This window comes from Nicotiana tabacum, chromosome 21 (assembly GCF_000715075.1).
Source record: "Nicotiana tabacum cultivar K326 chromosome 21, ASM71507v2, whole genome shotgun sequence".
NCBI classification, from domain to species: domain Eukaryota; kingdom Viridiplantae; phylum Streptophyta; class Magnoliopsida; order Solanales; family Solanaceae; genus Nicotiana; species Nicotiana tabacum.
Window position 1 is genome coordinate 62,371,438 of NC_134100.1, and position 25,448 is coordinate 62,396,885.

At 38.9% G+C, this 25,448-nt stretch overlaps 1 protein-coding gene across 1 annotated transcript; it reads left to right on the forward strand.

Moving 5' to 3' along the window:
- The first annotated feature begins 13,005 nt into the window (after positions 1-13,005).
- Positions 13,006-21,650, forward strand: LOC107798686 (ABC transporter D family member 2, chloroplastic). The gene is made up of 10 exons (XM_016621712.2): positions 13,006-13,395; positions 13,473-13,668; positions 13,762-13,829; positions 14,534-14,860; positions 14,982-15,146; positions 16,002-16,230; positions 18,482-18,723; positions 19,327-19,645; positions 20,212-20,456; positions 21,295-21,650. The coding sequence occupies exons 1-10, from the start codon at positions 13,216-13,218 to the stop codon at positions 21,478-21,480; spliced, it is 2,157 nt and encodes a 718-aa protein (XP_016477198.1). The 5' UTR covers positions 13,006-13,215; the 3' UTR covers positions 21,481-21,650.
- The last annotated feature ends 3,798 nt before the right edge of the window (positions 21,651-25,448 follow it).

The window sequence follows — 25,448 nt, forward strand, 5'->3', positions numbered from 1 at the left end:
ATCTATATTCAGTTGTTCATGTAATCAAGAGAGGCATAACTTATGACATATTTGCATTATTTTATTGGTTGAGTTCATAGATTCTTCTTAGTAATCGAAAGAGGCTAGTTGAATCATTAATTAAACCTAGTTAGGAGAATAATCGAAAGAGGTTTTCCTAAAGACCAATCCACTACGCATTCTTGCATATCTTCACGTGCTTAAAATAGTTCATCTTGTGAGGTTGAAACTCAATCTAGAGAGGAGTTTTTGCTGAACAGTTGAACTGATAATTGAGTGAATTCGAGAGACTCACTTAAACATTAGAAGTGAATTATCTAGAGTTAGATCCCAAACAATTATCTTACACCTATCCTATCAACCCCTATTTTCTCCCACTGATAACTTCCTTATTTCAATTGTCATTAGTCAATAGCTTTAGATCTTAGTTACTTTTAGTTAGAAATCATATAAATCTTAATTGTTGATCATCTTGGAGAGCGATCAAGCTAGAAACTACGAGAATACTATTTAAATCAAATCCCTGTGGATACGATATTATACTATACTATATTTGATTAGCGAGCATAAATTAAGTGTGTGTTTCGAGCTCGTCACCATGCCTACACATTATATCTATATATAAAGGATAATGAAATAAGAGATCTAGAGACAGGGGGACTTCATGGCCTGCGGAGGCCGGCAGGTATACCTTGAAGTCTCTGTAATAGAATCCTAACTAATGCCTGGGCTGGTAAGAAGTACCTAGATCTGCACAAAATGATGTGCAGAAGAGTAGCATAAGTACACCACAACGGTACCCAATAAGTGCCAAGCCTAACCTCGGTAGAGTACTGACGAGATCAGGTCAGGGCCCTACTGGAAATAATAAAAGACTGAACAAACGTAGGCAGTGTAATAAAGACAGTAATGAAATTAAACAACGAATAGTATAACAAGATTAGCTACACAGAACTAAGCAAATAATGCAACACGGAGAAAGACAGTTAATAGTATGCTAAGGAAACAACAGTCAAAGACAAGTAGAAAAGAATGGGGAAATGTCAACAAGAGTCACTACCGAGGTACCGCCTCGTAGTCTCAAATCACAAAAATAATCACAATCTTTCCTTATATCACCGCGGGAGCCTTTACATTTAGTTTTGAAAATAATTTTTCCCGAAATAGCATCCCGCGTTTTGGCCTACCTTATCACATTTTAGTAGTTCTCTACTAGCTACGTGTATCAAGCCCGCATTATCTCACCACATGCGTTTCAACACCAGACTTTATACCATCGCATGCCTATCAATATCATAGCGTATCACAAATCGCACCTCAAGTGTCCAATATCGCAATTTGCTAGAGAAACCAAACAATGACAGAATTTTACAATAAAGAGCCCACGGCTCAACCACTGTGTACACAAAGTCTCAACAATAACAACCGGAAGAATAACTCAGTAGAAAGATATTTCACAACTTAACACTTTGCCTCAATAGGAATCACGGCCTTTGCAACTCAATACCAATTTCAACAGGATATTCCAAGAATTATCAATTTCAAGTAAGAATTCAACAGTTAAATAATGAATACGGAATAAGGAAACAAGAATTTCAACTAAACATGCAGAGTAATTAGCAAGTAAGAGATAAGACAAGTAGACATGTGAAATTAGACTAAATATGATGACTATAACATGTTAAGGAAACTCAATAAAAGCATGAAAGGAATCTACATAGCTAAAAACCGGCAATTTTCACATTTAACCCGTGTACACACTCGTCACCTTGTGTACACGGCTCTTACACATCACAATTATCACAAGCAACACCAATCCTAATGGGAAATTTTCCCACACAAAGTTAGGCAAGCCATTTACCTCAAACCACGCTAAATCAATCTACTAGAAGGCCTTTCCCTCGATTTTCCAACTCCGAACGGCTCAAATCTAGTCAAAACTATTTCATACTATAAATATAACTATAGGAAACTAATTCAAGCAATGAAATTACGATCTTTTTGAAGAATTAAAAAGCCAGCCCCAACCTCGCCATTCCTTCTTCGCGAACGCGACCTCCTACACGCGTTCGCGATTCGCTATAAACCAACCTTCCATGAGCACATACACCACCTCGCGATCGCATAGAGCAAACTACCTCAAGTACCACACTACTCTTCGCGATCACGTTATTCCACTCGCGATCGCATATAAGGAAACCAGAAGCACTAGATTAAGTAATCATCCATGTTCCGAAATGCGCCAAACATGGTCCGAATTACACTCGAGGCTCCAAAAACCTCAACCAAGCATACCAACAAGTCCTAAAATATCATACAAACACGCTCGAAGCGTCAAATCACATCAAAAAACATAAATTCTATGAATCGCAACCCAAATTCAAGCCTATGAACTATGAATTTCCAAATTCCGAAACTAATGCTGATCATACCAAAATAACTCCGATTGACTTCAAATTTCACACACAAGTCATAAATTACATTACGAACCCATTTCAACTTCCGGAATCGGGATCCGACCCCGATATCAATAAAGTCAACTCCCGGTCAAACTTTCCAAAATCTCTCATTTTCCAACTTTCACCAATGCACGCACAAGGCACAACTCACGTGCCAATATCTCAATCCACCGGGCATGGTCACAGGCTCACTATCACAATCCGCCCAGCATGATCACAGGCTCAATAACACATTGCAAGCAGATATACAAGAATACATGAACATGGTCAATGAATATCAAGTTTCATACTTCTGAACTGTATAAATGACATGTTACGCTGTATGCATATACAAGTGTACCATTACAACCCAAGTTAACAAGTGATATCAAAGACATCGAGTAGCCATTGGACCCGGCACAAGAAGTCACATAATGTGCATGACACACACAAGGAAAATCACACGTCACACAAATATCATCAATAATATGCTCTCAGGCCATCATATATCATCCCTCACATAGCCACATTTATCCCACCGCACTGACAATATCATAATAGCCACCCATATCGCTCCACCGAGACAATAAACACAATAACCATTCGTATCGCTCTGCCTAGATAATATATCAATAGCCACCTGTATCGCTCCGCCCAGATAATATATCAATAGCCACTCGCATCGCTCCGCCCAAAAATTATTTTAATAGTCAGCTGTATCGCTCCGCCAAGACAATATATAAATATCCACATGTATCACACAATCAACAACATGGCAACAATAAATCCACACAACAAATGTGCCAACATCACAACAATACAACATATCAACTTATACAACGCGTGCATATAGGCTACAAAATTCTCAAAACAACAATACCAATGTCACCACAACACATAGCCCACGGCTCAACCACAATGTGTACAAGAATCTCAATAACAGCAAAATGAAATGGAAAAATAACTCTACAGTGAAAGATAGTCCATTAAACAATAACTTTAACTAACTTAGGTTAATGGCTCTCAATAACTTGAGCTTCAAGTAATTGCTTAAGAATAAACTCAACAATGAAAGGCATGACATGTAATAACAACCTAAATTAAATACATATAAGAGTAAACTCGACAATGAACGATAGAACATGTAATAACAACTTCAATTAAAGTATAAGAATAGACTTGACAATGGAAGATAGAACATGTACTGACAAATTCAATTAAAGCATATAAAAATCCAAAGAGTCTAAAATAGTTAATTTCCACCTATAAGGTCGTGTACACACTCGTCACCTTATGTACATGTCTTTCACATAATCTAAACACTGCAATTAAATCAAATCCACTAGGGTAGATTCCCCCACATAAAGTAAGGCAAGATACTTACCTCAAAGACTCGAATCTACCCCTTCCCATCTGAAATAACCTCCGGACGGCTCGAATCTAGCCAAAATAACTTACTATCATAAATAAAAGCCATAAGAGATAATTCCGGATAATAAAGCTTCGATCTTGAATAAGAATCAAAAAGTCATCCCAAAATGTCAACCCTGGGCCCATACCTCAGAAACCGGCAAAATTTATAAAATATGAATATCCATTCCGATACGAGTCCAATCACTCCGAGATCATCCATTTCTGACCTCAAATTGGCCTTCAAGTCATCAATTTATGTTTTAGAAACGTTTTAATTAAAATCCCCAATTTCTCCAATTCAAATTATTAATTAAATACTAAAACCAAGGATAAATTCATGAAATATAACCAAATCTGGATCAAGAATACTTACCCAATCCAAATCGTGAAATTCCTCCCCCCCCCCCCAAAAAAAAGGCCCAAAACTGAGCTCTCTAACTCAAAAAGTGATAAAATAACCAAAACCCCTGAAATCGAGTACTTTATACATTTTGCATAGTGAAACACATCGCGATCGCGGAAATTACATAGTAATCGGGAAGAAGAGATAGCACTGCCCTAAAAATTAACTTCGCGAATGCGATACCATGGGTGCGAATGCGACGAGTTAGATAGCCAAGCTTACACGAACATGTGGTTGTACCGTGAAGACCAAAGAACCCGGCCTCTCCAGCATGACCACAAAACCTCTACGAACGTGAAGAAGAGATGATACTAGCCACGTAGAAATACTATGCGAATGCGACTCCTTAGTCGTGATCGCGATGAAGAAATCCAGATATTAGAACCAACAATTCAAAACACGAGGAAATGGCCTGTAGCCCATCCGAAACAACCCGAGGCCCCTGTGACCCCATCCAATCACACCAGTCAGTCCCAAAACATAACGCGGACCTAATCGAGGCTTCAAATCACACCAAACAACAACAAAACTACGAATCACACCTCAATTCACGCCTAATGAATTAATGAACTCTTAACTTCTAAAACTCACGGCGAACCATATCAAATCAACTCGGAATGACCTCAAATTTTTTATGCAAGTCCCAGATGACACAACGTAACAATACCAACTCGCGGAACCACAATTCAAACCCGATATCGATAAAGTCAACTCCTGGTCAAACCTCTCAACCTTCCAAACCTTCAACTTTTCAACTTTCGCCAAAATGTATCAAATCATCCTACGGACCTCCAAATCCAAATACGGACGTACGCCTAAGTCCAAAATCACCATACGAAGCTATTGGAATCATCAAAACACTTTTTCGGAGTCGTCTATATAAAAGTCAAACTCCGATCAACTCTTGCCGCTTAAGCTTCTAAAACAAGAATTATTCTTCCATATCAATCCCGAATATCTAGAAACCTAAACCGACCACACACGCAAGTCAAAATGCATAATACGAAGATACTCGAGACCTTAAACCACTGAACGGAATGCTAAAGCTCAAAACAACCGGTCGGGTCATTACATTCTCCCTCTTTTAAACAAACGTTCACCCTCGAACATACCAATAGTTGCTCTGAGGCAATCAAATCACTGTATAAACTCACCATACACATACACACATGTGATCCCACTCCACCCCAATGCACATAAGCCCGACAACACCATCTCGACTGAAGATTATTCCTTCCACCTATACTGATAAGCCTTAGAACCAAATTTCATCGTCCAAGCATTCCGCCAAAGACCCGATCCTCACATAAACACACTATATCAACCTCAACCAGCTACAATAACTCATGCATACATCCACAAGGTGTAACCACACGACGTAACACACCCATCAGTCCATAGCAATATCTCCGGCTATAATAGTTGCCCATAATCCAACTCGGTACTAGTAAATAACCTTATATCAACTAGAACCTTGTTCTAAACCTTCCCAACACTGCTAATGATGTAAGGAACATGTAAATCTCATAACTACTCACCCAATCAACGAGTCACATCCCACACCGCCTAGACACATACGATGCAATCTGTACCGAACCATTACAACTCGAATACAACTGAAGATGGAAAGAGAGACACGTGAGAGAGCTACCCAACAAATCTGATAGGCACAACTCCCTATTAGTACCATACTACGAATTCATTCCACAAGAGAGAAACAAAAAATACGAGCTAATCACAAAGGATTTCATCCTAACATGACTCCACCGCGGCATGCAGCCTAGTCCAAACATACCAACCCATACGAAAACACGAGGATCACATCCTCAGCTCTGAATCACAAGTAGAATACACATCACACCAACAAAAAATCTTTCACTCACTCAATCCCGCAGAATAAAATCACAACACATAACGAACTTCTCATACATGTAGAACACCTAAATCACAAGTCGTAGCCAAACCATCCAGAAATCACATCAAAACCTATCGTATTAAGTAATAGAAAGTTCATCCTAGTCTCATAGCTCTCAATAGTAAATAATCCAAAACGATAGACACATGCTACCACTATAGAATCTCTCAACAGGTGTAAACACATAAACAGAGTACAAGAATCATGAAACACATCCACATATGAAGCAAGATAGGTGGACTTATACCGATAAATAGGGCCGGATCAAAATAAGATTGATGCTCCTCTATGCCAAATCGAAATCATACCTGTAATGACATCATCTAGTACAGCAGCCTCAACCCAACTAGGGAAAGCATAACAACGGTCCAGGCCTCCCCCTCTAGGACGCCCTCTACCCGTCTGTCCTTCACCTCTAGCTGGATGTGCATGTGGAGTAGCAACTGGAGTGGAGCCCATAGCCTAAGTACTCTGATGAATTCCACCTCTCCGAAGTCTGGGGAAATATCTTATGATGTGCCTAGTATCACCACACTCATTCAACTCCTCTGCGGGCGTGGCTGCTGGTACCGAGTTTGTGCTGGATGAATGGAATAATCGTGGTAGGAACCCCGTGCAGGAGGTGCACTAAAAGATAATTGTCCCATATGAGTACCCTGAGGTCCCTGACTAGATGGAGCACCACGAGTAGTCTAAAGTGCAGACTGGACTGGCCGACTGACGGAGCCTCCGCCCTGATGGGTCAGAGTAGAAGAGTAGAATCCACTAAATCCTCCAAGACCTCGAGGTATCTTGGTCTCCCTATCCACCATCTTTGACTCCGAATACACTCTAACCTCCTGGAAATATCTACAACCTACTAAAATGGAGTATATGTCTCCAACTCTCGAGCCATGTTGAATTTAAGACCATAACTAACCCCTTCGATAAATTTACGGATTCGCTCTTTGACCGTGGAAACCAAGGCATGTGCATGATGGGACAACTCACTGAACCTAATGGCATACTCTGACACCATCATAATCCCCTAAAGCAGAAGCTCGAACTCTGTGCACCATGCATTTCGGAGGGCTTGGGGAACAAACTCCCTCAAAAACATATCTGAAAACTGAGTCTAAGTGAGTGGCACTACATCAGCTGGCCTACCCTCCTTATAAGCCTGCCACCATCTATATGCTACCCCTGACAACTGAAATGTAGTAAATACGACTCTACTCACCTCCACAATTCCTATGGTGCGGAGAATATGGTGGCACTTGTCTAAAAACCCTGCTCATCCTCAGGAGCTGTGCCACTGAAAGTAGGAGGATCATACTTCTTAAACCTCTCAAGCCTCTTCTGCTCCTCCTCTGATGCCTCTGGCCTGACCTCAGGCTGAACCGGGATAACGGGCTTTGTGTGCATAACTCCCTGCACAAAGCCCGTTATCCTAATCAACATGGACATGCTGCTCTGGAGTACGGGGCCGTGGGAGTTTGAGCTCCTCTCCCAGCCTGAGATGTAGTTGGTGGAACTGGGATCAATCCCACCTGAGCCAAAGTGCCGAACATGCTCAGGAAATGTGCTAGGGTCTCCTGAAGTCCAGGGGTAGCAACATGCATCTCAGGTGCCTGCCCCCAACCGGAGCTATTGGTGGCTCCTCAGCTGCTGCTCTAGCAGGTGCTCTAGCTGCAGCACGTGCCCCTCCTCGGCCTCTACCTTGGCCCAGGCCTCTGGTTGCCACAGCTGGTGGTATTGGTGATCATCCATCCTGACCAGTAGCGCGTGTCCTCACCATCTGCGAGAGAATAGAATAACAGAAGTTTAGTACTCGGATCAATAGATTTGCACGACAAGAATTTCAAGAATATAAATTTTTCCTAAAGGTTGTGCAGCCTCTCGAGGATTAGTACATACGTCATATCAAAGACATCAAGTAGCCCATTGGACACAACACAACAAGTCATGTAATGTACATGATACACACAAGGAAAATCACACATCACACGAATATCATCAATAATGTGCCCCCATGCTATCACATATCATCCCTGACATAGCCATCATTATCCCACCGCACTGACAATATCATAATTGCCACCAACCACCCATATCGCTCCGCCCAGACAATATATCAATAGCCACCCGTATCGTTCCGCCCAGATAATATATACCTACTTGTCACGACCCAAAATCATACCTTAAGGATCGTGATGGCACATAGTCTCTAAAACTAGGTAAGTCGTTTACTTACAACAGTTAAAAATTTTGACATGATATTAAAGCAAAGTTTGACATAAATACCGAAATAAAGGTGACACAAGTATGCGTGGCAATAATCACAACGATCTTCCCAAGACAAGACAGTACAGAGTCACGGACTCTAGTTGAATATATAAATATATTTCAAAACAAAATAAAATACTGTTCAGATGGAGAATTAACAGTACAATTAAAAGAAAAAAGAACTCGAAGGGACTGCGGCGATCGAGCAGCTTTACCTCGAATCCTCGGGATCAAAGAAGCTAATACTATCTGGGTCCACAGCCTCCAACACCTAGATTTGCACAAAAATATGCAGAAGTATACTATGAGTACATAACACTTGGTACCCAGTAAGTATCAAGACTAACCTTGGTAGAGTAGTGACGAGGTAAAAGTCAAGACACCTACTAGACATAATAACCTATGCAGTATATAAGTATAAAGCTAATAATGGAAACAAGAATCAGTAGCAACAAGGAATAAACATGTGATAAAGCAGTAATGTAATCATGACACCGTTAAAGTACATGTGAAACCAAATAATAAAAACAAATGACAACCAAATAATCAAGCCGTTCTAACATAAAGTTTACAACAAAATCACCCCGAGGTGCCACAGCTCATAACCACAAGCCACAAGTCCCAAATCACAAATCATATACACATGGCACCTTGTATCCACATTATCAATCACAATCGCACGGACAACTCACACCAATATCGATCGATTTGGTCACTGGCTCAATAACATATTGAAAGCAGATATATAAGAATACATGTGCATGATCAATGAATATCAAGTTTCATACTCCTGAACTGTATAAATGACATGTTACGGTTTATGCATGTGCAAGTGTACTATTATAGCCCAAGTTAACAAGTGATATTAAAGACATCGAGTAGCCCATTGGACACAACACAACAAGTCACGTAATGTGCATGACACATACAAGGAAAGTCACATATTACACGAATATCATCAATAATATGCCCCCAAGACATCACATATCATCCCTGACATAGCCACTTTTATCCCACCGCACTGACAATATTACAATAGCCACCCGTATTGCTCCGCCCAGACAATAAATATAGTAGCCACCTGTATCACTCTGCCCAGACAATATATCAATAGCCACCCATATCGCTCTGCCTAGACAATATATCAAGAGTTACCCGTATCGCCCTGCCCAGACAATATCTCAATAGCCATCCGTATTATTCCGCACAACCAACAACAGTGAAATGCCACCTTTATACTCTGCATGGCAACAATCAATCTGCATAACAAATCCACATGTGCCAACATCACAACAACACAACATATCAACTCGTACCACACGTTCCCATAGGCCACAACATTTCCAAAACAACAATACCAATGTTACCATAATACATTGCCCACGGCTCAATCACAATGTTTAAAAGAATCTCAATAACAACAAAATGAAACGGGAAAATAACTCAATAATGAAAGATAGTCCATTAAACAACAACTTCAACTAAAACAGGTTAATGACTTTCAATAATAATAAAAGGCGTGACATGTAATAACAACCTCAATTAAATATATAAAAGAGTAAACTCGATAATGAAAGATAGAACATGGAATAACAACTTCAATTAAAGCATATAATAATAAACTTGACAATAGAAGGTAGAACATGTACTGGCAAATTCAATTAAAGTATTTAAGAATCCTAAGAGTCTAAAATGGTCAATTTTCATATATAAGGCCGTGTACACATTCCTCATCTCATGTACATGTCTTTCACATGATCCAAATAATGCAGTTAAATCAAATCCTGTGGGGTAGTTTCCCGCACATAAAGTTAGGCAAAATACTTACCTCAAAGAAGCTAAATCAATACTCTAAGAAGCCCTTCCCGTATGAAACAACCTCCGGACTGCTCGAATCTAGCCAAAATAACTTAATATCATAAATAAAAGCTATAGGAAATAATTCCGAATGATAAAGCTTCAATCTTGAACAAGAATAAAAAAGTCTTCCCAAAAAGTTAACCATAGGTCCACACCTCAGAACCTGACAAAACTCACAAAATTCGAACACCCATTCCAATACGAGTCCAACCACACCAAAATCATCCAATTGCGACCTCAAATCGACCTTCAAATCATCTATTTATGTTTTAGAAAAGTTTTTACTAAAATTCTCAATTTCTCCAATTCAAATCATCAATTTATTGTTAAAAACAAGGATGGAATCATGAAATATAATCAAATCCTGGTCAAGAATACTTACCCCAATCCAAATCGTGAAACCCCCCTCCAAAATCGCCCAAAACTGAGTTTTGTAATTCAAAAAGTCATAAAATAACCAAAAACCCCGAAATAGATTATATACATTCTGCCCAGTGAAACATATCGCGATCGCGAAAATCACATCGTGATCGCGAAGAAGAAACAACACTGCCCCAAAAATGAACTTCGTGAACACGATAGCATGGGTGCGAATGCGATGAATCAGGCAGCAAGTTTACGCGAACACGTGGCTGTACCGCGAACGCGAAGACCAAAGAACTCGACCTCTCCAGCATGACCAATCGCTCCGTGATTGCGACCAAATCTCTACGAACGCGAAGAAGAGAAGTTGTCAGCCACCTAGATACACTACGCGAACGCGACTCCTAGTCGCGATCGCGATGAAGAAAACCAGATTTCAGAATCAGGAGTTCAAAACATGAGGAAATGGCCCGTAGCCCATCCGAAACACACTCGAGCCCCCCGGGACCCCGTCCAATCACATCAATCAGTCCCAAAACATAACGCAGACGTACTCGAGGCCTCAAATCACACCAAACAACAAAACTACAAATCACACCTCAATTCAAGCCTAATAAACTAATGGACTTTCAACTTCTAAAACTCACGTCGAACCATGTCAAATCAACTCAGAATGACCTCAAATTTTGCATGCAAGTCCCAAATGACACAACAGAACTATACTAACTCTTGGAACCACAATTCGAACCCGATATCGATAAAGTCAACTCTTGATCAAACCTCTCAACCTTCCAAACCTTCAAGTTTCCAACTTTCGCCAAAAAGTATCAAATCAACCTACGGATCTCCAAATCCAAATCCGGACGTACGTCTAGGTCCTAAATCACCATACGAAACTATTAGAATCATCAAAATATTATTCCTGAGTTGTCTACAAAAAAGTCAAAACTCCGATCAACTCTTGCCACTTAAACTTCTAAAATAAGAATCGTTCTTCCAAATCAATCTGGAATCGCTCGAAAATTGAAACCGACCATACATGCAAGTCATAATGCATAATACAAAGCTACTCGAGATGTTAAACCACCGAACGGAACGCTAAAGTTTAAAATGACCGGTCTGGTCATTATAAGAGGACTAAGAAAAAAATGGGTGACATTCTAGGTTTACATTGCCCATATTTTTACATTCCTTTCTTTTTCAATTTTTCATAATTTTTTTTATTTTCTATTGTCTTCTTATTTAAGTTTAAATATATATTTTAAATGTATGTTTTATATTTAATCTTAAATGTTTCTCGGATATGTTGTTCTTTCAAAGGATTTCACATAGAATATTACAAGAATCATAAAGGGATGCTTAATAAAAAATAATTTTTAAATTATAATATTAATATTAAGTGAAGTTTAAAAATATTTTACAGCCGCGCGAAGCACGAAAAAATATATTAGTGAATGATAATTTTATTACCTTGTGAGGTAACTTGAATAATTTGAAATTTGGGAGAAAATCACTACAACACGTAGAATCAATGGAGTAAGAATGCGGGGCAGAGCCAGCAAAAAGAAGTGATCTATCACCTATGCATAGTGGTAAAGGTAAGAAATCACATACAAGGAAGAAAAGTTGGGACGACAAAGTAAATAAGGAAATAACCGTGAGGCGACTCCCAATGAGAGCCGCGAAGCAAAAAGTGGCTGCCTCAACCACGTCAACAAGGTCCAGTCGCTCCAAAAAGAAATGATGATGTTTTCATACATATTGAAGAGGTTTGAAGAAGAAGCCAAGGAGATACAAATTGAAAAGTACACAAAGTTAAAAAAAGAGAGGCAAGACTCAATTTTTTTACATTGTGTTATTTTATCACTTTTTAAGTATCATCATTTGTAACATCATCATAGAGTATGTTATAAACTCTGTGATGATCATAGAATACTTAGTTGTTAGTAGTTCATTTTTTCTTCATGTTTGCATATAGATGAGGTATTTTATGCCTCAATAGGATTAGTAAGGTAAAGTTTAGCCCAGTGTGTGTTGCTTTAGTCCTATGCCTTTGGAAAGATATCCAAACGACTATGAGATTATATGCACTCGTGAGACTTTGCCGGCAGCTACACCATGATACTCTACACGAGCTCACCGACAGCTACACCATGATACTCTACACGAGACTGCCATCATAAGGCAATGAGAGGCGCAAATGAGTGACTATATAGCGAAGGCATATAGGCAACACTAGTGGTGCTATTATCCCCTTATTTTGTACTCTTCCTATGTGATTTCTTTTTTTCTTTTTTTTTTATTATTATTATTAATAAAATAGCTGCTGGCATGCCACTAGTATAATTTGCCAAAAAAAAAAAATGAAGTAAATGGGCAATACATTTTTTGTTCCGTGACGAAACGAGGGAAAGTGAAAGTGGCGCCAGGCGTGGGCGTGGCATCACTAGAGCTGCCAAATTCATATGGACCGCTCAAATCAAACCTCTTTGGGATAAGAAGCCGAATGAATCTGCGGGTTTGAGAAATAGGAAGAAGAAAGCTTCTTCTCCTTCACCATGGTCACCCAAGCAAAACTAGTAGTAGAACCTCATTTCTCCTGCGGTATTACTGTTAGCACTTTGGAGAGCAGTTTGAAGTTCGCCCATCGTTCATCCTTAAGATTTCATTCATTTACCGCTCGACGACGCCTTTCATTAGCAGCAGCAGCAACAACTCCTCCCGGCCCAGCCAGTCAGGTCCATCCTTTTTTTCTTTAAATCCAAAACTTTCCTCAAACTTAAATGTATATATCTATTGCTAAAAATTTAATCAGGATGAGCAAAGAAAGCCACCGGATCTTCAAACACTTACTGGAAGGTTCTGGAAGATTGCTGTTCCATATTGGTCATCCGATGATAAAGTCCAAGCCAGACTGCAATTAGCTGCTGTCTTTGCACTTACTTTAGGAACCACCGGTATCAGCGTTGGTTTCAATTTCCTCGGCCGTGACTTTTATAATGCACTAGCCAGTATGTTTTCTTTCTCCAGATTGTGTTTTTTTTTTTAAAAAGAATTTTGACTGCACTAATTAATTTCTGTATGTTTTGTCTGATTTTGCAAAGACAAAGACCAAGAACAGTTCACCAAACAACTGTTATACTACCTTGCTGCTTTTGCTGGTGGTATTCCGGTGAGCTCATTGCTCCATATTTTTTAGGTATAGCTCCGAATAGTCTTTTTTTCCTTCAAATTATGCAGATATTGTGCAACCTAGAATGGGTACTTGGCATGCTATTTCATTGATAAGGGCACGGATCCAAGATTTTAAGTTTATGGGTTCTGAACCCACAACTTGTTTTGCTTATTGAGTTCTGGATAGAATATTTATGCATATTAAGTGTGTCTCATAACACAAATACAAGGTCTGGGCCCGAACCCATAACTTCAACTGTAGATCCGCCCCTGGCACATTGGTGACAATATAGATTAAAGAGTATCATGTCTTTAGTTCCCCACGGGTGTTGGATAATACTGGGTATGTTGTTGTTGTTATAGTATCATGTCTTTAGTAACAAAATGCACCTTGAGACTTCATCCAGAAGGACTGCTCCCTTCTATCAAAATATATATGCATTTATTATTTATAGTAAAACGGAAATGAGGTCTTCTAACCTCTACTTCTCTACTACCAGTATTTGTCATTTCTAAGTTTCTTTTACATTATCCTCATTTATTAGCAGTGAGAAAGGTAAAACAAAAGTACATTTCGTAGCTTTGAGGTTGCGTACACACTACCCTCTCCAAACCCCATGTACGGGACTAAGCTGGGTTTTTTGTTGTTGTTGTTGTTGTTGTTGTTGTATTTCGTAGCTTTGAGCTTTATGTATTTTGCAGATTTTTGTGTTGAGAGATTATGCGCGAGAGAAGTTAGCTTTAAGGTGGAGATCTTGGATGACAAGCTATTACATGGAACGGTATTTGAAGAATAAGACGTTTTACAAAATTCAGTCTCAGTCTACCATCGATAATCCAGATCAACGAATCGTTGACGATTTAAGTTCCTTTACTGGAACAGCTCTCTCATTTTCGTTGACTCTCTTCAATGCTGCCATAGACTTAATATCTTTCAGCAATATCTTGTACGGTATCTATCCGCCACTTTTTATTGTGCTTCTTGCATATTCACTTGGTGGAACGGCTATCAGCGTCTTCCTTGGAAGGGTAACTTTTTCACTTTCATATTTTCTTTTGAATCTCACAACTAATACAACATTTAGAGAATTGCTAAGTTAGACATGTCTACCAATTTTACTCCAAATGATGGTAACTCTGATTAATTTAGGGATTGGTGGGCCTCAACTTTTTGCAAGAGAAGAAAGAAGCGGATTTCCGCTATGGGCTTGTGCGTGTTCGAGAAAATGCTGAATCAATTGCATTTTATGGAGGCGAGGAGAATGAGATGCAACTACTATTAAGTCGTTTCAAAAGCGCTTTTGAAAACCTAAATGTATGGAGGCCTTTGTGTTTGTTTGGTACTTCAACTGTCTTAATTTTTACCTGCATTGAAGCATATCTACTCAAATTTGTGATTCAACAGTTGTTTCTATATTGCTTCTGTTGCAAAGAATTGTTCATTGTCACACACTGAATAATGAGTTCAATCTGGCAACCAATATTAGGTGAAGAGGTTAGGTTTAATCTCAGCTTGTCTAACTATGTGTAACCTTGTCTGAAGTAAGCGCCATTGATTGTCCCCCCATTTTGCTGAATATGAAAAATTTGGGAGTACATCCAAATTTCTTGTAAAACTCGGGACTTTTCACAGGAAGTTCCTACCCAGCATCCTGTGATCTCAGTATCAATACATCTCTATCAACTATACCTCAATCCCTAACTAGTTGGGATCAGTTGTATGAATCTCTGTAATCATTCTGCTCTATTGGGGCGCACAGATGTTTCCAAGTGTTTCTTCAGCCAAAGAATGCATTCTGATGTTTTTGTCACCATATTGACCCTTAATAACCTAGTGCTTTTGCCAGCTAGGTTTTGTTACTAAGTAGATCATATTTCCAAGGGTAGTTTAAAATCTTTTAAAGGATATGTGCTATGTCGGGGGCAAGGAAGTGATCTCTCTGAGTTATGTCTTCGTACGGGATTTGCAATCTCATCATCTCTGATTAATCAGAAGCAGGGCATAAAACTAACCCCATATACCTCATCTTAGCATTTATTAAATGTTTGACTTTCTTTTGTACAAGTTGATGCATTTTGAAAATGTTTAGTGTTGTATGCTATTTAATTTATTGTATTTGTTTTCTAAGTGATTATTAAAATTGATTCTCCTGCCTTTGATAATTGGCAGCAATTGCTGATATCTTCTCGAAATCTGGAGTTCTTCACCAGTGGCTACCGCTATCTTATTCAAATTCTTCCTGCCGCAGTTGTTGCACCTATGTACTTCTCTGGAAAAATTGAGTTTGGGGTTGTTAATCAGTCCGCGTCTGCTTTTAATCATATTCTTGGTGATTTTTCCCTCATTGTCTACCAGTTTCAGGCTATAAGTGCCTTTTCAGCCGTCATTGACCGACTGGGTAAGTTATTTTGTTTCTGGCTGGCGCGTTCTTCTCCGGTAAATGGAAAGGCTTACAGAATATATTATATTACTTTGTAATCCCTTAGAAGGAGCATCTTTCAATCTATTTTGTTGGAGAGATGCCCCAAAGGGAGGGAATATACATGATATCTGACAATGTGCAGGATCTTGTCTTTTTCTTGGCTGATGTGTCATGAATTTGTTTTGATTACACATGGTTTTACATGCTACATAGCTAATTTTGTGCATGTTGCTCATCTTTGTAGTGTCCAAGCAGGCGCTTTGATCTAGAGTGACATGTAGCAATGTCTGACCAACCCAATTCTCATCTCAAGCCCCTAATTTTGCCTAGATTTTTGTTTCATAACCCTAGTACCAAAAGGGATCTTTTTTTAAATCAAGACTCTGACCTTTGGAATTGCACTTCTTTTATGCTTCTTATAGATGCCGGATATGTGATAGGTTACTTGAAAAACTTGAGCTTCTCACTTCCCTTGTGTTGGGTAGGAGATATAATAAGGGTTGAAATGAGATTGGCCTAAAACGAAGGGAATGGATATCGATGATTCATATAGCTGATCCTAACTTCTTTTCTCTGGGATTTAGGTGTCGTCATTTTTTGTGTGTGTTGATAAGGCTTGAACCTGTCTGTAATGGGTAGAACCATAACGCTTTGGGTTATAAGGGTTAAAGCTGGTTGGTTATGGTTTGTGTTATTAGGGTCGCTTTGGGTTATAAGGGTTAAAGCTGGTTGGTTATGGTTTGTGTTATAAGGGTTAAAAGCTGGTTGGTTACAGTTTGTGGATCAATTTTTTTTATATTTTTCAACTCCTGCTTGGGCAAGGACTCCATTATACAAAACTCCTTCCATTATATATTATAAACTTCTTGTTTCCCCAAGATAATCCCATAGTTGTTTCTTGATCCGTACTTTGTTTTTCTTTTCGTAAGTAAGATGAAGCAGCACCAAGAAGGTGTTAAGTATTTACGATGCAAAAGCTCAGGTTCCCTTTATAACTGCAGGGAGCTGAGGAACTGTGATAGTGTCAACTTCATATACATCTATCATTTTCACCATAAAACCAGAAACTGTAGACACTTATATCTACAAGTGTGAATAGGTACATCTTTAATCACAAAACATCTCTAATTTCTCTTAAGCCACAAAAGCCCAAAAATGCAAGCTGAAATTATAGCCAAGTTTCTTTTCTGCTCCATTTTTGTCTTGTTTTCTCAAGCATCTGTCATTAATTTTTTCCCTTCTGTTTTAAGTGATAAAGTAGTTTTATACATTAAAGTTACCAAAAGACCTTCATCTTTTTCGTTTAAATGCATTGCAATATCATGATTGATTCTTCTCAACAACAACAACAACAACAACATACCCAGTATTATTATTATCCCACACCGTAGGGTCTGGGGAGGGTAGTGTGTACGCAAACCTTACCCCTACCTTGTGAGGATAGAGAAGGATTGATTCTTCTCAAATATAATATTTCAATTAGAACAAATCAATGTATTCAAATCATGCTCTTCAATTTTTTTTTATTTTCTATTATTTTGTAACAGACATATATTATATTGTTGAAACCATTGATCTCTGATTTTTCATTATAATATCTATACATTTAGGCAGAAGGTACAGAAAGTTGGCGTTGCCAGCTTGCTTCGAACTAAAGAGAAAGTGGATTTCTTCATTTTTGGAAATGCAAAATGCTGAGATTCCGCCGACCAAGTGTTAATATGCTTTAAATTAAAAAATTAGAACTACTTTTGGGAAATTTTTATATTAAGAATCTAGGAGTAGTGCTAAGGAAAGTGACTAGTACTAAATCAAACTTTATGGTTGAATCCAATGAGGAAAAATTGAACCATTACTGGGATAGCACATAGCATAGTTATGACTTATGATATAGTATAAAGGTAATATGCAAATAAAAACTAAAATGCTTAAACAAAAGAAGCTCAGCTCATAAGGCCTTTAGTAGTTATTATATACATAAACTATAGCTGCTTGCAGTATAGATGCTTGAGAGCGGATGTTAAAACTGATCTCTTCTTTCTTGTCTTTTATTATGTTGAAACTTCTATGACTTTTCAATTATTGTCTTCCCTAAATTTTTTTTTCTTCTACTTTGTTGCTTTTTTAGTTTCCCAGTTTTGCTATTTCCATCCAACATGAAATCCAACCGCTCCAAAACAGTAGTAAGCTTGTCAGCAAATCATTTTGACACCTTTGGGATTTGCAGGTGAATTTGATGACGTTTTGGGTATCAGCAACAGAAAAAAAGGTGACCATGACTTAAAAGAAGAGATCCAACTTAGTTTTTGCTTAATAAGCTGTTCCAATGGGCTACAGTCAAATGGATCTATGCCGCTTTCCAGCCATGTAAAATTACTTGATGTTGAACAGTTGACTGTACAGACACCAAGTAAAGCAACTCTTATTAAGGACTTGTCTTTTGAGATTTATGAAAAGGATCACTTGCTGGTGAGTTCCTACTTGTCCACTTTCAGGTTTTATGTTATTTGTTGATCTGATTAGGGAAAGGAGGAATTGTATTATTACTGGTAATTCATGTGTTAAAAGGAGGGTAAAGAGAAGGATCATAAGCCATTGTCCCTAGCTAAATATTCATCTGCACCTGAGAGGGATTTGATGAGCAAGAGCTTAATTTTGATACGCTTAAACACAAAGTTACTACAGAAAATACTTTAAAAAATTATAGAGTATCCAAACACAGGTAAAAAATCAATTTAACGAACTAGTCATATGATACATGCACATAATAATATTTAAATTCACCAACTTCTTAATTATAGAACAATATATTATACAAGTTTTAGTCAAGTACATGGGAGAAGATTTGATACAGAATGTTCTGCGGCAAAAAGCGGACAATCTAAGGTATAAAGTCTGCATAGTTGTCCTTGGGGCGTATTGACCAAATAGTTCAAGGTGTAAAACGTGCACCGGACGAATACTCCAATTTACAGGCATTAGGCCCCCTTGATAGTGGGGTGTTTATAGGCTGCCTCACCCCTAGAGTCCCAATTTGACTTTTAAATGGTGCTACTTATTGCTTTGTAACAGGTTACGGGACCAAGTGGAAGTGGTAAAACTTCATTGCTGAGAGCTGTAGCTGGTCTTTGGAATTTTGGGAGTGGAGCAATTACAATCTATGTCAGACCTAGAGGAGAATTGGATATGCCTCACTCTCCAGATGTGATTTCTAGTCAAGTAACTTCAACTAATGAGATAATTGGGGATTCCACAGGACGTAGAAATTCTGAAGGTGTAATTTTTCTTCCTCAAAAACCGTATATGGTTTTGGGAACCCTCCGACAACAATTGTTGTATCCTACATGGACTGAAGATTCAGATAACGTGGTAGATGATGCTAAACAAAGTGGTATGTCATCTCATGATCCATAGCTTAACATCAGTTTTTTTTATTTGATAATAATGGTGTCCGGGCCAGCTTTCTCCCACCTCGACTAATTCCACGGGGTATCTGCTTTCTCCCACCTCGACTAATTCCACGGGTATCTGCTTTCTCCCACCATCACAGGTGCCGGATAACGCTCTCCACCAAGGCTTGGACAGATAGAAAGAAATCACCTAGTGTTTTCGCCTCCTTTGGTATTTGAACCTGAGACCTTATGAGTCTTAACCCACTTCATTGACCACTAGGCCACATCCTTGGTACATCGCAACATCAGTTTCTTATGCCGTTATCAAGCCGTATAGGTTCTCAGTTCTTGATACATGTTGTCATCCCCCATATGGCTCGTCTCTGTAGGCACTTGCTGCATAGTTTTGCTTTACATTACTTCTTTTGGCGCTTATACCATGTGAACTGCTTAATTTCCCCACTTGCGTGTATATTTCTATGTGTCGCCTCCATGTCATTTTAGTTGTGGGAAGAATGCTATTTACAGATTGTGTGCTGAAATTTTCTCCAACTAACGCACGCAGGGGATGCAAGGTGTGTAAATGAAAGGCCAAATCAGCCTACATCAGATGATCTGATACAAGTTCTCAATGACGTATCCCTTAGACACTTGTTATCTCGTTTTGACGGCCTAGATTCAACATATGAGTGGTCGAGCGTTCTTTCCCTTGGCGAGCAACAACGTCTTGCCTTTGCCCGTTTGTTGCTTGCAAAACCAACTTTGGCTCTGTTAGATGAATCTACAAGTGCTCTTGATGAAGCCAATGAGGTACTTTAATGATTTACAGATGCCTTTGTCTTATTTTGTGATTCATTTGTTCATGTCGATTGCATCCATTCAGACTTCAGAGTAGCAAAGTTCACTTTTCTTGAGTATAGGCCTCTGGTCCATAGGGGCTGGATTCATATTACCAATAGATCTCGCTCAGTGGAGGTTAACAAGTCACAAAAACTAAAGGCCCTTGTTCCAATGTACTGAAAAGCAAAAATCAACTCGCTTCAGGGCTTGCCTTGGTGTGAGGCAATCTTGAAGTGCCCGAGAAAGAAAAGTCTAATGGGGCCATTGCCGGGCCTTGCTTCTTGGAGTCTGTTTCTTGCACCATCTTAATATTAGAAAATTATGTTTGGCTCTAAGAAAATATACTGGGTATGTTGTCTAAGAAAATAAATTTGATATTTTTTATATTTAATTTTATTTCTTAATACATAAAATATAATAATTTGTGAGCATACTCTCCGTGCTTAGGGCTTATGTTCCGCTCCATGATACTCCATCTCCCTATGATAATTAAAACACTCCACCTCTTCTCGCGCTTTAAGATACTGCTAGGTTCTTTAAGCATAGAATTTTTACTTTTTGAACTTTGAAGCAATCTGAGGTTCAAAATGCACTTCAATTTCAGTCAGTCACATGTAAGAGTATACTTTTGGAAATTATTTGTTCTTCTACAATTACACATGAAATCTTAACTTTTACCCTTATGAACATTAGTCGCGGTCTTTCCTTGTAAAACCTTGGGTGATGGCTACAGTATTCCATTTATTATTTCTTACTTCCTTTTGTTTGCGTTCAAATAAAGACCTTTTGTTGTACTTTGTGTATGCAGGCTCGTCTATATCAGCTAATCCAAGCTGCAGGAATCACGTACGTAAGTATTGGCCATCGTAGAACCCTCTACAAATACCATAAAAAGGTCTTACATATATCTACTGCCAATACAACGAGTAACCAGCGCAATTGGAGCTTTAAGAACGTAGGAGAGGACTCCGTATACGATTTTTCAAAGCAGTAACTTTAAGCAAATAATATTTCCTTTAGTACATGATATTATTGTTTGGATGCTTATAGCCATAGGAGTCCAGACTGCTCGCTGAGTAACTTTTCAAAAATTTCATCTTGACTATGCTGTATGGTCAATGGACTGCACATGGAATGCCGTCAAATTTTGAGAATTACTCCCCATGAATGTCTCAATGTCATTCTTTCTACATTTCGAGGGTTATTTCCATGTATCTGTAATTCATGGGTAGGTATAGAATGAAATCATCTACTTAGAATGTCACGATCTTAAGACATTCTGAAAGAAAAAGAAAGAGTAACAAATATTTTGGTAGGCAGAGTAGGCTTGCTAGGCCGTTCTTGAGACTCCTATCATATCATCCTAAATCCTAATAGACATGCTGCCATATTACCTCAGGGTCGGACTAAAATTAACCACAAATGTTCTCTTCTTATTTTGGGTGCATTTTCAAACTATAGTTTTTTGTTTAATTGCATTCTTGATTTAAACACATTGTAAAATTATCAGTTTCCCAAACATGTTGAAAGATAAAAGGAACACGAGAGCCAATCGAAGCTCAGTTCAAGTCAGTAGGATAACAAAACACAATTGAGATCAATTCTAATAAAAGATAGTGGTAAATTTCCCCCCAAGAAAACTTAGCTTGGTATCCTGTGAAAGTTAAGAGGCCTTTAAATAACCGTGCAAAATTTAAGGAGTAAGAGTCGCCAACCAAGATGACAAAAGATAAGCACGACAACTAATCCGTTCAAGATAAGCATAACAACCTGGTGAATCATCAAGATGACAAAAGATAAGCACGACAACTAATCCATTCAAGATAAGCATAACAACCTGGTGAATCATATGATAAGTTGTTGTGAAGTAAATGATAAACTTTTGCATCAACAAGTAACAAACTCCTGGATATGACCTTAAAGTATGCTAACCATAAATGCATGTTTGAGAAATTACATGCGTTTTTGTGCGTGTACCCAATGTAGACGAGTATATATACAATTATAAGAAACTACATATGTTATTAAAATAATATATTTGAGTTCTAAAATAAAATTTAAAAGAGAAAGTGTCCTATTGTGATTTTTGAAATTTGCCTTCAATTACCAAGCTTATTAGATTGTTTTCTTTCTTTTGGGATAAGTATAACATACTAAACATAAAGAAACTAAATGATAAGGTAGGAATAATGGTCCATTAATCTCCTTTAAAATTAGATTGTGTGAATTTGATGTGCAATTGTTAAAATATTTGGACTTGACGTGTTGTTTACCCGTAAAATGGTATAGTTGAATTTATACGTGGTTTATAGACAAGTGAATTAATTTGATCCAAAAATAATAGATAAATTAAACAGAAATAAAAGACTTAGCCTTAAAATTGAAATAGACGACAAATATCGTGGTTTCGAGGGTAGAGCTACCGGGAGCAATAAGAACAACACAAATAAGCAAGAAAGTAAAGTGTTATTAATCTTTTGATAGAGTATAATGCCTGTTTGTCAGAAAATTCGTCTCCTTTACAATGATAATAGAGCTCACTATTTATAGCCGCACCTAGGGAGCAAGGTCCTAGGATTAAGCTCCTCTTTAATGACAATTTTTAGGGCCATTAAAGGATATGTAACGGTAGGCAATGAATGCCATATTCTCTGTAACGGACCATGCACTTAATGCTATAGAATATTCTTCATTGAATGCTACCGGATGGCGGCATTAGTTTTGTCGTTATGAGTATCATTCTCTCCGTCGACAAGCGAGATCATTGCCTTCGGGTTTGGCTATTTTATGCCTTCGGTTCTACGTGTCGCTTTCTCGTGCGATCATTAAATAAGAACATATTTTACCCCATAACTTTGTGTCATCGGAAAGTTGGTAGAAGAACCTTTTTTGGCGGAAAATTCTCTGATCCCCTCTGAAACATTTCTGACGGTTGATTAGACACACGTCTCTCCACATTTAATGCCCCGAACACGTGTCATCCTATGATTAGCATCAGTTTTGCCGGTTATCGAGGTAATTATAGCCACGATTTGAGCCACTTATATCTTTACTTATACGCATCAAACCTCTTCATTTGTACTTCATAATTCTCTACACTTTCTTAAACTCTCTTTACTCAACTTGTACTTTGTGTTCAAGCTTTCTTTAACCTTCTTCTTGAGAGATAACTTCCCTTCTTTTCTGATAAGAAATGGCCCCCTCTTCTAGAAACCCTAATTCTTCAAAGAACAAGGGTAAAGTTGATGACGTCGTTCCTCCTACGGTAAGCACTATTATCCCAAAGAGTCTTGTCATGACCAAAGATTTTGAAGAGAAGTTTCCTTCCGCTAACCCTCGCACGTGGTCTATTGGCGTGTACCCTTCTTCCATCCGTCCTTCCAGCATTCCCGTTGTGAAATCATACTGCAATTGCCAAGATTTAGACATTATTGCTCCTGATTTGGCGGAGCGAATAACCATCCCCAAGAAGGATTTTACGTATTTTTATACGTATCCCTTCACTTTGGGGCCATTCTCTTTTAGCGGGGAGCTTGATTCTGTTATTATGGAATTTTGCATCCGCTACGAAGTGAGCCTAGCACAGATAAATCCTTGTGTGTGGAGGACAGTCACTTATCTTCGACGTTTGTGCTAGGAGACGAAAGAGGACCTAACCCTAGCTCGATTGATGAACCTCTATTCCCCCAAGATCTTCTGCAGGGGAATGATACATTTCAACAAGCGCGGCCACCATGCTCTTCTATCTAGCATGGATTATGACAATGACCGTAGGTGGATGGAACGGTTCGTTTCAGTCGCCACCAGGGATATTATTTTGGCTACGGCTTCATCCTTCCCGGAGTTAAAATCAAAAGAAATATTCCTTACCGGGGGCTGGTGGTAGTGGTCCCACAATATCCATTCCATACTTCATGAACATCCATGGTGACAGAACTGAGTGCAGTGGCTTAGCCGGTTGATGCACCAACGGTGCATAGCGTTGACATTTATCGCATTTTTTGAACATATGCTTTGGCTTCTTATTCCATCGGGGGCCAATATTATCCTAGCCTTATTAATTTTAGTACTAAGGAATCTGCGCCCGAGTGGTTCCCGCAAATCCCTTCGTGGACTTCTCGCATAACATAGTTAGCCTCGGAGGATCCCAAACACCGGGCCAACAGGCCTTGGAAAGATTTTCTGTATAATTGACCTCCTTTGAAACTATATCGTGTGACCTTAGTTCATAGCGCCCGAGATGCCTTACGATGTTCAGGAAATTTCTCGTGTTCGAGATAATCGATAATTTTGTTTCTCCAGTCCCAGACCAAATTAGTTGTGTTTACCTCGTCATAGCTACCCGCGTCCAGAACCGAGTGCATAAGGTGTACGACCGTGTCAGAGTCCGATCCTTTCATTTCCGTGAACGAGCCTAGGTTAGCTAATGCGTCTGCTTTTGTATTTTCTTCCCTCAGGATATGCGTGATTAACCACTCCCGGAACCGAGCGAGTAGGACCTGAACCATCATTACATGTTGTTGCATGCATTCCTGCTTGGCTTCGAAGATCCTGTAGACCTGATTTACCACCAACTGGGAGTCATATTTGATTTCTATGACCTCAGTGTCCAGTCCCCGAGCCAATTCGAGCCAAACAATCAAAGCTTCATACTTCGCCTCATTGTTAGTCAGCACGACCGTTCTCATGGCCTGCCTTAGGGTTTCCTCCAAAGGCGTGGTTAGTACTATGCCGAGCTTGGAACCCTTTACGTTGGAAGCTCCATCTGTGAATAAGTTCCAAACTCCTGATGTCGATTCCGACACCATCATTGCTTCTTTAGTGGCCAAATGTAACAGTCCTGGACTGAAATTGGCCACAAAGTCGTCCAAAACTTGTGACTTAATCACAGTCCTAGGTTTATATTCTATGTCAAATTCACTCATTTTGACGGCCCACTTGGCCAGCCTACCCGAAAGTTTG